The sequence below is a fragment of the Hakea prostrata genome, chromosome 8, assembly GCF_041222555.1.
Source record: "Hakea prostrata isolate BN-2017 chromosome 8, UWA_Hpros_2, whole genome shotgun sequence".
In the NCBI taxonomy this organism is placed as follows: domain Eukaryota; kingdom Viridiplantae; phylum Streptophyta; class Magnoliopsida; order Proteales; family Proteaceae; genus Hakea; species Hakea prostrata.
In genome coordinates, this window is record NC_142607.1 from 3,532,118 (window position 1) to 3,545,783 (window position 13,666).

General features: G+C 38.8%; 2 protein-coding genes across 2 annotated transcripts; both read left to right on the plus strand.

The window, feature by feature from the left end:
• Nucleotides 1–1,678: 1,678 nt before the first annotated feature.
• On the plus strand, nucleotides 1,679–2,503 carry LOC149006328 (uncharacterized). The gene has a single exon (XM_089165391.1). The coding sequence runs from the start codon at nucleotides 1,679–1,681 to the stop codon at nucleotides 2,501–2,503; it is 825 nt and encodes a 274-aa protein (XP_089021517.1).
• A 2,391-nt stretch (nucleotides 2,504–4,894) lies between these two features.
• Nucleotides 4,895–6,549, plus strand: LOC149006329 (F-box protein At1g67340-like). The gene is made up of 3 exons (XM_089167445.1): nucleotides 4,895–5,253; nucleotides 5,394–5,556; nucleotides 5,659–6,549. Exons 1-3 carry the CDS (start codon nucleotides 4,955–4,957, stop codon nucleotides 6,415–6,417), a joined length of 1,221 nt encoding a protein of 406 aa, XP_089023571.1. The 5' UTR covers nucleotides 4,895–4,954; the 3' UTR covers nucleotides 6,418–6,549.
• Nucleotides 6,550–13,666: the final 7,117 nt, after the last annotated feature.

Consider the following 13,666-nt stretch of genomic DNA (forward strand, 5'->3'; position numbering starts at 1 on the left):
ATGTTTTTCTTTTCTTTCCCATAAAATATTTATTTATTTATTTTTACCACAACGGAGTTCTCACAGAGCACAACTCCACAGTTGACGTGACCTTCTTGTTTTGATTAACTTTCAAATTTTTTTTTTTTTAATCTCCTTTTACGGAGACGTGACACCATAACGGCGCTATGGAATCTGAAACTTGTTAATTTTACCCGAAAAAGAAAATTTTATCTTTAAACTTCTTTACACGACTTCTCTCCACTTTCTAGAATCTCAATTTCAATTTCAATTCCCACCACCCACTTCTTTATGCAACAACCTCGTTGACGATAATGCCCTTCGGCAGTAATTTTGGTTGGAGGGAACAGAAGAAAGCAAAGTGTACGAATTGAATGGTACGAAAGCAAAGTTACGAATTCAATCGTACTACATAATAACTATGCTCCTCTGAATGATTCCGATTTGACACGACACTTCCTTACTCTGGAATCGGTCACAACTCAGCAATTCTAGTTTTTTATTAGACCGGATTGTTCGGTTCACCCTAATTTGGGGTCAGTTCTATTCATTTAGATTGATTTTAATGGAATCAAACCGGATTAGAACCAATTAGTTTGTTAATTAAAAACCCTAACTAGCATGCAATGCAAAATAAGCCATTTGATATTTGAATTCTAGAATGAATGAAATAGAACGAAGAAAACCATTGACAAACTTATGCGAAGTTGATGGTTCGTGCATTTAGCATGTTACTCTTTACTTAAAAAGATAACAAAGAAAAGTACGTGTGCCGTTTTGGTAGCAAAAAAGTTGATTCAAGTTGGTTTTAATTAGATTTGAATCAATTTTTTCATACACATGTCACAGAAAAATGCCGGGAAAGAAAGAGAAAGAGAGAGTATAAGCATACCATTAGCATGCCCATCCCTCTCCAATTTATTTAATTAACAACAATCAATTAATACATCTTTTTTGTATTTCTCTCCTTAATTTGCCCTTAATCAGATCAAAACCATTTTGGCCTAACATACATCTATTTACGAATAGGTAAAGATTTTGAATAGTAAAGATAATTAGTATAAAAAGTCATTATATGTAAAAATTCAGTACTTGACTTCTTTCGATATTAAATCCTAACTCTGCCCTATTTATAAAGCGTTTCAAAAAATCCAAGCTACCCAATATGGCATCTGATTTGGTTCAATTCAACTTCTATTGGACCAAACGGACCGGTTCAATCTTGCTTTTGTATGGGGACATTTCCTTTTTTTTTTGACTTCTGGGTCCCCTACAGCACTAAGTACTAACCACTAAGTAGAAGAAAGTACAAAGAGAGATAGATCATAGATGCCTTCCGTAATACCCTATAGTTTGCCTCTCTGAAGACTCAAGTCACCAACTTTGTGTGGGGGGCAGCAAAGAATGGGCTTTTCTCTTGTAAATCCGCATATCATCTATTAAAAAATCTTGAGGAGGAAAAGCTAGAAAACCAACCGAGCACATCTAGAAATCGAAGACAAATTGAAGATGTTGTATGGAAAAATATTTGGAGCTGCCAGACACTTCCAAAGATTCGAAATTTCCTATGGAGAGCATGTGCACGGGGGGTAGCAACGGGTGAAGAGCTGGTTAGAAGGCAGATTCAAATTGATCCTTCATGTTCATACTGTGGGTGCGGGGGGCATCTCCGGAAACTATGGATCACATTATTTTTGAGTGTCCGATTGCAAAGCAAGTATGGTTTGGTAGCTCACTTACATACATTCCACTCGAGGAAACACCATTACTAACAGAATGGATCAAAAGTTGGTCTGCTGTAAAAGAGATTGGAAAGGAGGTAAGCAAATCGATACTCAACCTATGTTCCTTCATTGTTTGGCACCTTTGGATTGCAAGAAATAACAGGATTTTTGGGAGAAAACAAACTACCCCAAAAGAAATTATTGAGGCAGCTCAAAAAGAACATTCTGAATTTGAGGTAATCAAGACAACAGGAGGTGAGGAAGTGCTAAATAATGCTCAACCTGATGAAAATCAACAAAAATGGGAACCTCCGCCTCAAGGTAAATTAAAGTTGAATTCAGACGTGTCTTGGTGTAAAGGAAGTGACAAAGGTGGTGTCGGTTATGCTCTGCGAAATCATAAAGGAGAAATTTTACAGGCAGTCTCTGAACCGGTACTATGCAACTCAGTGTTGGAAGGGGAAGCTATCGCCATGAGAGCTGGATTGATATTTGCACTTTCAGAAGATTGTAATCATCTTCTCGTAGAGTCAGATTGTAAAATACTGGTCCAATACATAAACAATGCTTCCAGCTCCCCTCCCCTATGCTTAGCTCCTCTGGTGGAGGATATTAGGGAGTTATGCTCATCTTTCCTCTCGTGCTCATTCTGTTTTGTTCCAAGAGCGATAAACGCAGTTGCGGATGCTCTTGCAAGGAGGGCCCTGTCGATCCCGTGTACGACGGTTTGGCCTATTTCCGTTCCTTGGCTTCAGGAGTTATGCTCTCCAGTTGCCTAGGCTGTTTCGCGGGTTGCATTTTCTTTCAGTTAATGGAAATTTATTACCAAAAAAAAAAAAAAAAAAAAAAAAAAAAAAGTCACCAACTTTGTCTCCAAAAACCATAAATTCCTTTAATGGAGTGTCCCGTGACTGAGGGAAGTAGTTATGATTTTGGGTTTATCATACCAAACGAACAAAACAGTAGGTGGCGTAGGGCCAACATCAGCTAAGGTTTCTGATTAACATGTCCTCATAATAAAATGGAACACAACAGATAGATAGATAGATGCTTTGATGCTTTGGTTTTGGTTAGGAAATTTGTGGACCTCTCCTCACAGTGAGTGATTGTACATGCAATTTGTTTATAAGTTACAACCAAACCCTCCAAAGTACAGATCGACTTGTGTTAGCAATCATTCTTGTTAATGTGCATTATGGAATCCAATGACCCTAATGTTTAATGTTGTTAAGCATAACTCTTCCGAAGGATTGTTCGTCCTTTATCTTAATGGACTCTCGTGGCATGAAGTGTTTGCACATTACAGATGTTCGAATTCTAATCAGTCACTAACGATAAAACTTTATCGACTAGAAGGACTCTTTTCACATACGAGAATGGCTTAAGATGAGTTCAACCTGGACTCAAATGGAATAACTCCTATTGACAGTCAATGAAATGGAATAGCTTGATCTCCTTTTGAGTTTAACAATACCTTCCTATGATTCGATATTTTCATAATTACCCTCGAAACTTAAGAGACATTCCTACTATCTTGGCAGTAGCCAAAATGAAATCCTAAGTTTAACGGTTTCTCTTGAAAGCAGATGTACCAGCTTCTTCCAACCATCGAATGTTGTTTTTTTCGTACCAAGTCTAGTAAAGGAGGTAGATGATGCATCATATGAGATTTTAATAGTGGATTTATGATGGCACAAAACATGCATGGATATGGCAGTTTGGCAACTATGATAGAGCTAGAAGCCATAAGAGATGGGTTATTACTTGGTTCGTCATTAGAGCTTTTAACATGCAAATACACTGGCATTGTTTGTCCGTTGTTCTTCATCATCCTTAAATTGGACCAGTATGAGTTTAGTTATTGATACTTTGAGGCTTTCTTCAAATATTAGTAGAGTTTATTTTAATCATATTCCTAGGAAAGGCAATACTTTTGTTGATTTTTCAACAAACAGTACTTTACCTTTTTTATTGGCTATAAGTCTTGGTGGGTTGTTCCACCTTATTCATAATTGATACTTCTCTATTCTTGTTTAGGTCTCTTGACCTTAGAGATATATATGTGTATATTTCGGTTTATGGCCAATTTTTTCAAAAAGGTTCAAAACCCAGAGATATAGGGGATAAACTATTGCATACAGTAATGACACGGCCCTCCTAGTCAGGACTTATTCATTATTCTCCCTTGGAATAAAACTAAAATCCAAGCCTTATTCAGTTTTTCCACACTAGAGCAGAAACAGAATAACCATATCCAATCCTAAAACCTGATCTCTAACCATTTATGATGTTATTTTTGATTGCCAGAAAATAGTTATTTCGTTTTGAATTTGCGTTGGATACTAACCCGAAACACCCTGACGTCACTAGATCTGTATTATTTTGTATCAGTATCGGCAAAAACGGATTGTTAACCTTGTTCCATACCATTCAAGCTAGGGACTCTAGTGTCCAGATGAACTGTCCGATACGATTAATCCGATATGTTTTTCTAAAACCTTGCCCAACCATTATCGGTTTTTGAGTTCGTTTTGTTATTACGGCAACGGCTTAACCTGGAAGAGACGAAGACATGAGTAACCGAAACGTTGTTGCCGTTACTAGCAACAAAATTAACTGCTTTGAGAACAGCCCAAATATAAAATAAGAGTGAAATAAACTGCTTTACCTACAACTTGCTATATGTAATCTACACAAGAAGGGATCCAAAATCCTCCGAGAAGAAGAGCAAGGCGTGAAATCAGATCAGGAGTGTGCAGCCGTGGGTGATCATCGAAGGATTGCTAAGTCGGTAATAATCAATACTTATTAGTGAAAAGGTCACGGGTTTTATGCAGTGCATGGTGCACAAGTACGTGTCGAGGACAAAGGATTTGGATTGAGTCTGGCCCACCTCCCCCATGGGAAGCTTCGTCGTGTACGGTTATACAGAAATACAGTTATAGTCGTATTGTATTTTTATACAGTACACTGTATAACGTAGAGGGGCACATAGCGTAAATAAAATGTAAGTATGAGGGTAAATTCATAGTGTTGAAGCCCGTGACTCTCTGAGTGGGTCTTCCTGTCTTTCTCTTTCTCTTTCTCTCTCCTCTCGAGGCGAGACGAGAGGGGAGAGACGTTTCCTCTACTTTTAATTTAATAGGAGTTGTGGTTGTGTTGTATATATAAACGTCAAAAGATAGTTACCATTTGGCTTTCTTCAGCTTTTGATTCTTCTGGGGCAGATAATGAGAACAACCGTCAGGGAGGCATTCACTCCTTCTGTCAGAGATAGAATTCCCCAACCTTGCAAGCAAGGGGAGAGAGTGAAGAGGAAACGATGTTGTTTCTCCTCAGATTCAGTAACGATTCATCACAACAAGAAGTCTAAGACGACGACGACGACGAAGCCGCTGCATGATGCTGCTACTCCTCACTGTAATTCTGATTTTTTTGATTCCTTGCCCGATGATATTATCGTCTGTATTCTCTGCAAACTTGCTACTACCGCCGCCTGTCCCTCCGATTTCATCAACGTTCTATCAACGTATGTCTCCCTTTCTCTGGGTCTCTGTCCTCCTTTCTCCCCTGCCTTCTCTTGGGATTTCGTTTTTTACAGATCTCGAAATTATATAATGTTGATAGAGAATGGATGAGTCTGATACTTTTTTTCTTGTTTATTTGTAGATGCAACAGATTGAAGGGGTTGGCCCTTAATCCTCTGGTGTTATCGAAAGCCTCACCAAAGGCTTTTGCAGTAAAGGCTAAGAACTGGTCTGAATCGGCTCATCGTTTCTTAAAACAATGCGCTGATGCAGGGAATGTTGAAGCATGTTATACTCTCGGCATGGTTAGTCTGTTTAATCTCTAATAACGAACAAAAACAGAGAGACCAATATTTGTTTTTCTTGAAAGATTTTGGGGCTTATCAGTTTTTTTCCTCTGCGCGCAGATCCGGTTTTACTGTCTGCAGAGCAGAGGGAACGGAGCGGCACTAATGGCGAAAGCAGCGATAAACTCTCACGCATCTGCGCTTTACTCGCTCGCAGTGATTCAGTTTAACGGAAGTGGGGGGTCGAAGAACGACAAGGATTTGAGAGCAGGCGTAGCTCTCTGCGCCAGAGCTGCCTTCCTCGGCCATATCGATGCTCTACGGGAACTCGGCCACTGTCTCCAAGATGGTTATGGCGTTCGCCAAAACATCTCCGAAGGACGCCGTTTCCTAGTGCAAGCGAACGCCCGAGAACTCGCTGCCGTGCTCTGCTCATCTTCATCATCTTCTCCGACGTTCCGGCGGTGGCTAACGTTGCAGCCTCACCAGCATCGGCACCTCATAAGCGGGGGTAGTCCAACAAGGTGTCCTCTGTTGAGCGACTTCGGATGCAACGTGCCGGCGCCGGAATCTCACCCTGCGAATAGTTTTCTGGCGGAGTGGTTCGATTCGCAAGGCGGTGTGCCTGGAAATGGTCTCAGGCTCTGCTCCCATGCCGGCTGTGGTCGGCCGGAGACTAGACGACACGAGTTTCGTCGTTGCTCCGTGTGTGGAGCCGTCAACTATTGCTCTCGGGCATGTCAGGCACTCGATTGGAAGCTGCGCCACAAGGTCGAGTGCGGTCCCATGGAACAGTGGGTCGCCGTCGACGCCGACGGTGCTGGCGACGGCGTCGGCCTCGGAGGAGGAGATGAAGACCAACCCCTAGTCGAGAGTTGACGTTCGATTTTACAGAAAAAAATCAGTTTTTCTTTTTCGGTTCTCTTTCAAGTGCAGTTTCGAGGATCTTTTTGTTTTTGTATAGGAGAAGAGAAGAAGGGTACTTTTTTTTTTTTTTTATTTTGTATAAACGATAGACAATCTCATTTCTCATCGGTTGCGACCTGGGGGAAAAATTTAATAGGAATTTAATTTTTTTGGGGTTCCTTTGATTTTTGCTGTTAACTTTTTTTCTCTCCACATATTTCTTGAATCTTCTTACATTAATATCTCGTGTATGGGAAGCGAGAAAGTAGCAGTTGGGTCATTAGGTGTGGGGGAGCGGAGTGGAGGAGAAGGGAGACTTGTAGAAGATTATCAAGATTTAAGAATCAGATTTGTACTTTTGAACTATAAGGAGATGGGTATGGTATAGATGTTCACCAAACATAACAGCTCATCTGCCACTGGTAATGGGTTAATGAAACTGTGAAAACTATTTTTGGCTTAGCTTTGGGGTTAAGTTTTTCACCCTTCATGGTGAAACAGAAGAAGGAAAGAGATACTTAAGTGGGAATTGGAATAGAAGCTTAAACGCAAAAACATCTTCTGGCTTTGGGTTTTCGGAGCCCAATGTCTTATTTGGATGAGAGAGAGTTTACATTTATATCATCATTTATCATCATCAAGGAAATGCTCCACTGGACAGCAGAAGGAATCCGAGGTGGTTTGTGTAACTATGTACTCTGTTCTTTTGGCTCTTTTGGGCTTTCTGTCAGTCAAAAGAGATGGTGTAGGGAGAGAGAGTGAGTCAATGAAAAGGGGGAAAGCAAAATAAAAGCAGGTACGATGCAAGTGGGAGAGGCTGTGCAACGTTTTTATGCTCTGTCACCCACCAAATAAAACAAATCAAAAGGTTGAAGAGGAATCTGGTGAAGAACACATTTCTTCCCTGAACAACACATAAAGAATAATGCACAAGAGAAAAGAGAGAGAGAGAGAAAGGTTTTAGGTAACTGATACAGATCGACTGGTTTCAGTAGACAAGGTTTCTGTCCCTCCTTGGTCTGAAGAGGGTCATAATGTGTGTTAACTTCACACTGCTTCAGCAAAAATACTACATACTCAAAACCTATGACTAATAATCACAATGGAACAATCTAAGGACCATTCTCACGTAACGTATCTTTGAATCTGAATCTGTATCAGCTATCAGCATGTCTGCCACCGCTCGAAACTATATCGTCCACTGGAAGGAGGGAGCAGGGAAAACTAAAGCCACTGAATCTCTACCCCCTCACAAAGCAGTTGGGTAGCTTTATCCAAGAAAAGAGAGTATATATATATAGGAATAACTTGTATAAAAGTGAAAGCACACACATAAAGAGAATGGATTATTACTTAAAACTAAAATGCTAATGATCATGAAGAAGAATCAAGTTTTGAGATGGGGACCCCTCAGGTACCAAAAATCATAGTATATCTCATGGCAGCACCTTATACTCATCATATTCAGTGTAGCAATTAGGACTTTCTGCAACTGTATAAGCATTGGCACCTACAACTTGAACATTACAGATAAAGCATGCCTTGGAATAGTTCCTATGGGCTAAATGTGCACAGCCAATTTCCATTGCAGCTTCAGTTTTAAGGCCAGTGAAGCTCTGTACCAGAATTTATCTCAATTGCAAAATCAGCTTAAACCAGAGACTATAGCAGATCACTGTCACTGTTTATAGTCAATCAACAATTCCCTGTAGTTCTATTTAATCACCGAAAGTACATAACTAAAAAAAGAAAGATATAAAGTAAAAATGAACATATGCTAAGTTGCCCAGGAAAAACACATAAAGTCATATTGGATTATGGACAGCATTACTTTCTGCACTATTGTCAGTGAGTGGGCATAAACATTTCCAAATTTATAACACCATACAAGTGTTTATGTCGGGCCATTATCAACTGGAAATGGGTCAAGCTACGCCCATCTCAGTCCACCAACTATTTTTACCCTGTCCAAGACACACGGATGTATAAAATCAATACTTATGCCCAGTAATGGGTGCTGCAGCAAGCAAATGCTTACAAAGTTCCTGCATATTTTCTCTGACTGAAAATGATGTTGAGCTCTCTTCGTATCCCAAGATGAAAGTTAGCACCAATGCCCAGAGAACACATGTTTGTGAAAAATTAGACGTGCAGGGTCCACTATGATCACAAGATAAAAACCTCTCCATAGTCCTTATTTCAATATTGATGATGAAAGAACATGCTAGATCATGTTAATTACTTATAATTAGGTAAGTAATAACAAGTCATCAAGCCCAGTATTAGAAAAGGACTAATAAGCATCCGAAAAGAACAAGTTCCCCTGCCTCGGATCGGCAGTCATCAGCAAAGAAGTGAGACAAACGGGAGGGGTTGGGTTTTCTTTTTAATAATTAACAATGACAGGATTACAGAGAAATTCTATGGAACTTATTAGATGTCAAACCAACTGAATTTCGAAGAACATAGTCTGCAGTAACTGATGGAAATTCCATCGTGCACAATTTATTGCATCCTTTGAAAGTATGTCAAAGAAACACTTTTGGTGGTAAATCTAGACATTACACTCATCTAAAGATTTCATTGAACTCTATAAACTCCAGTCACGCGTAATTCATTTTATTTCTTACTCTGGAACTGTCTTAAACACAAACTTTTAGTTGTAGACAGAGACACAGTAGTTATGTATAAAATTCAATTAATACTCTCACAAGTTGGTGACCTTTGTTGAGAGAAGCTTTCTTGTGAGGAGTGCTTGTTTGATAAAACCAAACGTTAGATCAACGACACCCTGTCTGGAATTTACCATATGGCCCACCATGTTAAGACTTTTAACCTTGTGTTTTCAAAAGTCAAAACTGTTAGCGTCGAGTAGAATTGTCAACTAATTTCCAAGCTTCAAAATATCTCCTTATGGGAGATTGGCATTGCACAGAAGCAGAACCTTTCCAAACTGAAATGTGGTAACCAAACACATATCTGAGCAGTAGAAAGGTGCCCCTAAATAGGTACTGTAACAACAGTTAGCTGTGCTGAAACTATTACTCGTATAAAACATTCTCACTTAATAGTCCGAGAAGGAAAGAACTAGTGACTCCATAGTCTGCCTGCTTGTTTTGAGGAGAAAGAGAGACACATCGGAGTACTGGCAAATGCCAAATCTCCTAGACAGAAGATTACTTCACTTTGGTTTTGTTCTACTTTCTGTAATGAAACTCGAACTCTATTCGTGATAAAAAGACACATAATTGAAAGGTTATCTATCTCATGTCAAAGGTCAGGTCATATAATCCCTCCCACCCCATTTTTTTGCAGCAGCAACCTGCAGATGCCTATTTCAAAGACAGATAAGATGCTAAGGAGTAAGGACCAGTTCCAATTTGTTCGCAAATTCATTCAATGCCACAAAGATGATGGAACTGAAGGTTATCTATCTCATGCAAATCTGTATATTCATTAATCCTCAGCATAATTTCTGTTATGAAAACTGAGCCTAGCCCTCATGGTTCAAAGTCTTAAAAATCATTGATCACTCTCAAATGTTGGGAATTCCATTAGTTTGAAAATTATCCCATTGGTACCCTAAGGTGCAAATACTTATCTTCTAAAGAAGAAAGTGAAAGTAGTCTTCTTGTGGTTCCATCTGGTTCATCATTAACCAAAACTTGACCCAAACCAAACCATGGGATTGGAGATTTCTGGCTTCCTTAACACCAGGACCCCAAGATATATATAGGATATTGGTTTCATTTCCTAAAGTAGATGATTTACTTTATTAGAGTTCTAATCGGTTGGAATAGGTTATTGTAAAATGTTGTACCTACATATTATGTACCTCCAGGGATTGATATTACACCAAAGAAAGTTAAGATGGAAGTTCCTAACTTAGCTGACAGATGGGCTGGTGCCTGTCCCTTGACTTATTAGAACCACCAGAAGAATGTATTGACTCTTAAATTTGTTTATTTGCAACTGACTGGTCTTGCTAGAGAATTGTGGGTAATTTATGAGGAGACATGAGACTAGTACTTGGAGAGAGATGGATCAAGAGTTGGAAGAATAACATCCACAACAACTCAGTTGTATCCCAAATAAATGAGGTAGGCTACATGGATCATTGACCTTTTAATCAGCTCTATTCAAGTCATAGTTGACACAAGACTAACCTATGCATACTTTTTCTCACCACTTCTCCTAATGTCATTTTACATCTCTCGTTGCCTCTTTTAGTTACTTCATTATGAATTGAATCAATCCTCCTTACTGGAACATCCAAAGGCCAACATGAACATGACCATGACATACCAAACAGCTTTCTATGGCTATCATTGGAACTACTTCCAGACCAGCCTCTAATATGATCATTCCTTAATTTTTTTTCCCACTCAACATCCTCTTCTCCACTATGCTGAGCGAAGGATGAAGAATTAGAAACCAGAATATATCCAAAGAAAGCTTTCTGTTTGAAAAGATTACCACCAAAAGGCATTTTAAATCTGAAAAGAGCTTGAAGCAGTTGTACATGAAGTATAGTTAGCAAGCTGGAACCTGCTGAAATCTGATACCAACAATATTAAGCCAATGATAACTCAAAGTTACACTACCAAGGGAATTGAAAGACCACCAGTCAATGAAAGCAATTTGATGCTGGAGATTAAGCTGAAGTGGTCATGTTGAAGTGTGATGATAAAGAAAAGACAATGCTTGAAGCTTCAAAAAGAGAAGATTAACAGATAAGATGACTCTAGTAAATTGGTCCACGTCGAACAAAATGATTAGGTATTGGTCAGGGTTTTCCAGGAAGTACACTTCCTTATTTTAGTTAAGAGGATATCGTTCTCTCTATTTAATCCATTTTAGCAAAGAATGTTTCTTTGTAGTAGTTTTCTGCTCCTAACCTTCATTAATATAGGTTTTTCACAGGCCTTCCATTGTGATAGTGGTCCAAAGATAATATTGTGAACACAAGTAGAAGATATCGTGGGGATTAATCTTTTCTAGAGACTTAGTAATGTGTAGTAAATTGGAATTGTGCTGGTTCGAGCAAAAACTGTAATGTTCAGTAATGAATTTCATTTGGGTCAGAGGTTCTTTGATTTTTTTCCCCTTAATTTATATATTTATTTATTGTTTTTGCATCTTTAGAACCATTTTCGTGAAGCAGAACACTTCTGCTTCTTGGTCCAAGAATTAATTATTTTCTATGGGATCATTCTAGATTAAGTGTTCCTCCACCGAAGAATCACTTCAATGATTCAAATAATCATTCTAGATTAAGTGTTCCTCCACCGAAGAATCACTCCAATGATTCAAATAAGTGGTTTCTAGCTCTAGAATGCAATAGGAGAAAATACATATATATATCACCAACACCACTTGTTTATCTAATCTATCATGGTGAACAGTTCTCTGAGAACAGGGGTAAGATTGAGTACATTGGACCCTTCCAAACTCTACTAAACATCGAAGCCTTGTGCAATGGATACAGCCTCTTTTACTGTAGTTCATCTCCCCAATCTGTGTGTATTAGTATGTCATTTCAACACTCTACACCTTATACATGAGATCAAACGAAAGAAGAACGTCTCACCATTTCGAAGAATGCCCGCCAAGTTAAAAATAACTAAAAAGGCAGACTTCCCAATTCCAAACTAGCACAAATGTAAAACCAGAATTCCTTTCCAGTTAAGTCCTTATAAAAGTGTAAAAACATGTAGAAAAATGTAAGAATCAATGATCTACCTGATTTAGGTAGATTTCGTGGTTATGAATAGATAATCAAGAGCAGGTTGTTTGTTGATACAACTGCAACCCCCAGTGTTCTCACCTACACTGAAGGTCTATATTTTCACCAGTTCTCTTTCCTAATTTCTAGCCCTAATCCTATAGTGCAAAAGTTTTGTGAAGAATATTTTGCAAATGCATATTCCTACATAACAACAACACATTAACTCATTCTTTTCATGAAAATGAATAACCAGGAGCATATTCTTTTCATGTAAGTCAACAACCAAGAGCATTTCTACCAAAAAAAAAAGAGAATAACCAGGAGCATGATACAAGAAAGGAGTAACGTAACAACAACATAGTTGTGTTTTTGCAGTCACTAACAACAAATATAACAGCACAGTCAATAACGATTAAAGTGTTTCTGTACCCGCATCACAAATTACTTAAATTCATTATTTGTAGTTTTTAACTGATTGCTATCCCTCTACAAGTGACAGCGAAAAATTATGGTTGATAGGAATTATATTTTACAAGGTGTTCATATTCATGGAAGTTAAAGAGTAACTTTCTAAGGAAAAAACACGTATGCAGCACCCTATGCTGAAAAACGAAAAAAAGGGACGAGCTAAAAACGATTTTCTCCAACTATTTTTGATTGATCATCATCTTCAGGATACCACATTGCGGAATCACTTCGAAGAGTCAATCTGAAATGAGAATGAGAACGAAAGTGAAACCTGAGTTGTGCTATTTTGAGGTTGTCTAGGTTGAGTCGTCTTTGGAGCTCGAATCGTCTTCCCTGGATGTACCAAATGCTGCATTCTGTTGCTCGCACCGCGAATCCCTCCCCAATCGTTCGTTGGTATTCAACACTCCGCACCGTGTGCTTTGGATTTTTGTACGCAGGCGCTACAGTGCTCCACGTGTCTTTAAAACTGAGTAACGATTGAGATTTATTGAATGGAATTTTGTACTGAAAAGAGTATTTTACCTTTGGGGAGGAATGCTTGGATTTTTATTTGCGGCAGCTGCTGCTGGCAGCTGCCGACGGTCGAGATTCGACGAACGGTCCAGACTAAAAATAAAAATTATTATATATAAATATGGTTTTCTCTTTTTCATTTTAAGGTTTTAGAAATTTGTTAATTTACAAACTCAGCCCCTGCAACGTAGTAGCCGAATCGGAATCTTTGCCGGCTGATAACCCTCCGTTCCTCTTCCATCTCTTTCTTAACCTCAATCGCAACGAACTGGGGAAAAAGAAAAAGAAAAAAAAAACAGAACACTAGGTTTTTCCTAGTTCATTTTGGTTTACCTGAATGGCAACGAAACTGGAGAAAAAAACTGATTAGATCTGCAATTCTTTTATAACTATCTTTATGAAAACTAGGGTTTTTCCTTGTTCATTTTGGTTAACCTCCGCCCTTTTATTTTGCCTTCTATTGTGCCTGTTGCGATCAGGTATACGGCTGTTGTTCTCGCTCAAACTGCG

Coding starts and splice junctions, on each gene's coding strand:
- LOC149006329 (XM_089167445.1), top strand. CDS start 4,955: ATGAGAACAACCGTCAGGGAGGCATTCACTCCTTCTGTCAGAGATAGA. Junction 5,254..5,393: donor TTCATCAACGTTCTATCAAC/GTATGTCTCCCT, acceptor GTTTATTTGTAG/ATGCAACAGATTGAAGGGGT. Junction 5,557..5,658: donor CATGTTATACTCTCGGCATG/GTTAGTCTGTTT, acceptor CTCTGCGCGCAG/ATCCGGTTTTACTGTCTGCA.
- LOC149006328 (XM_089165391.1), top strand. CDS start 1,679: ATGGATCACATTATTTTTGAGTGTCCGATTGCAAAGCAAGTATGGTTT.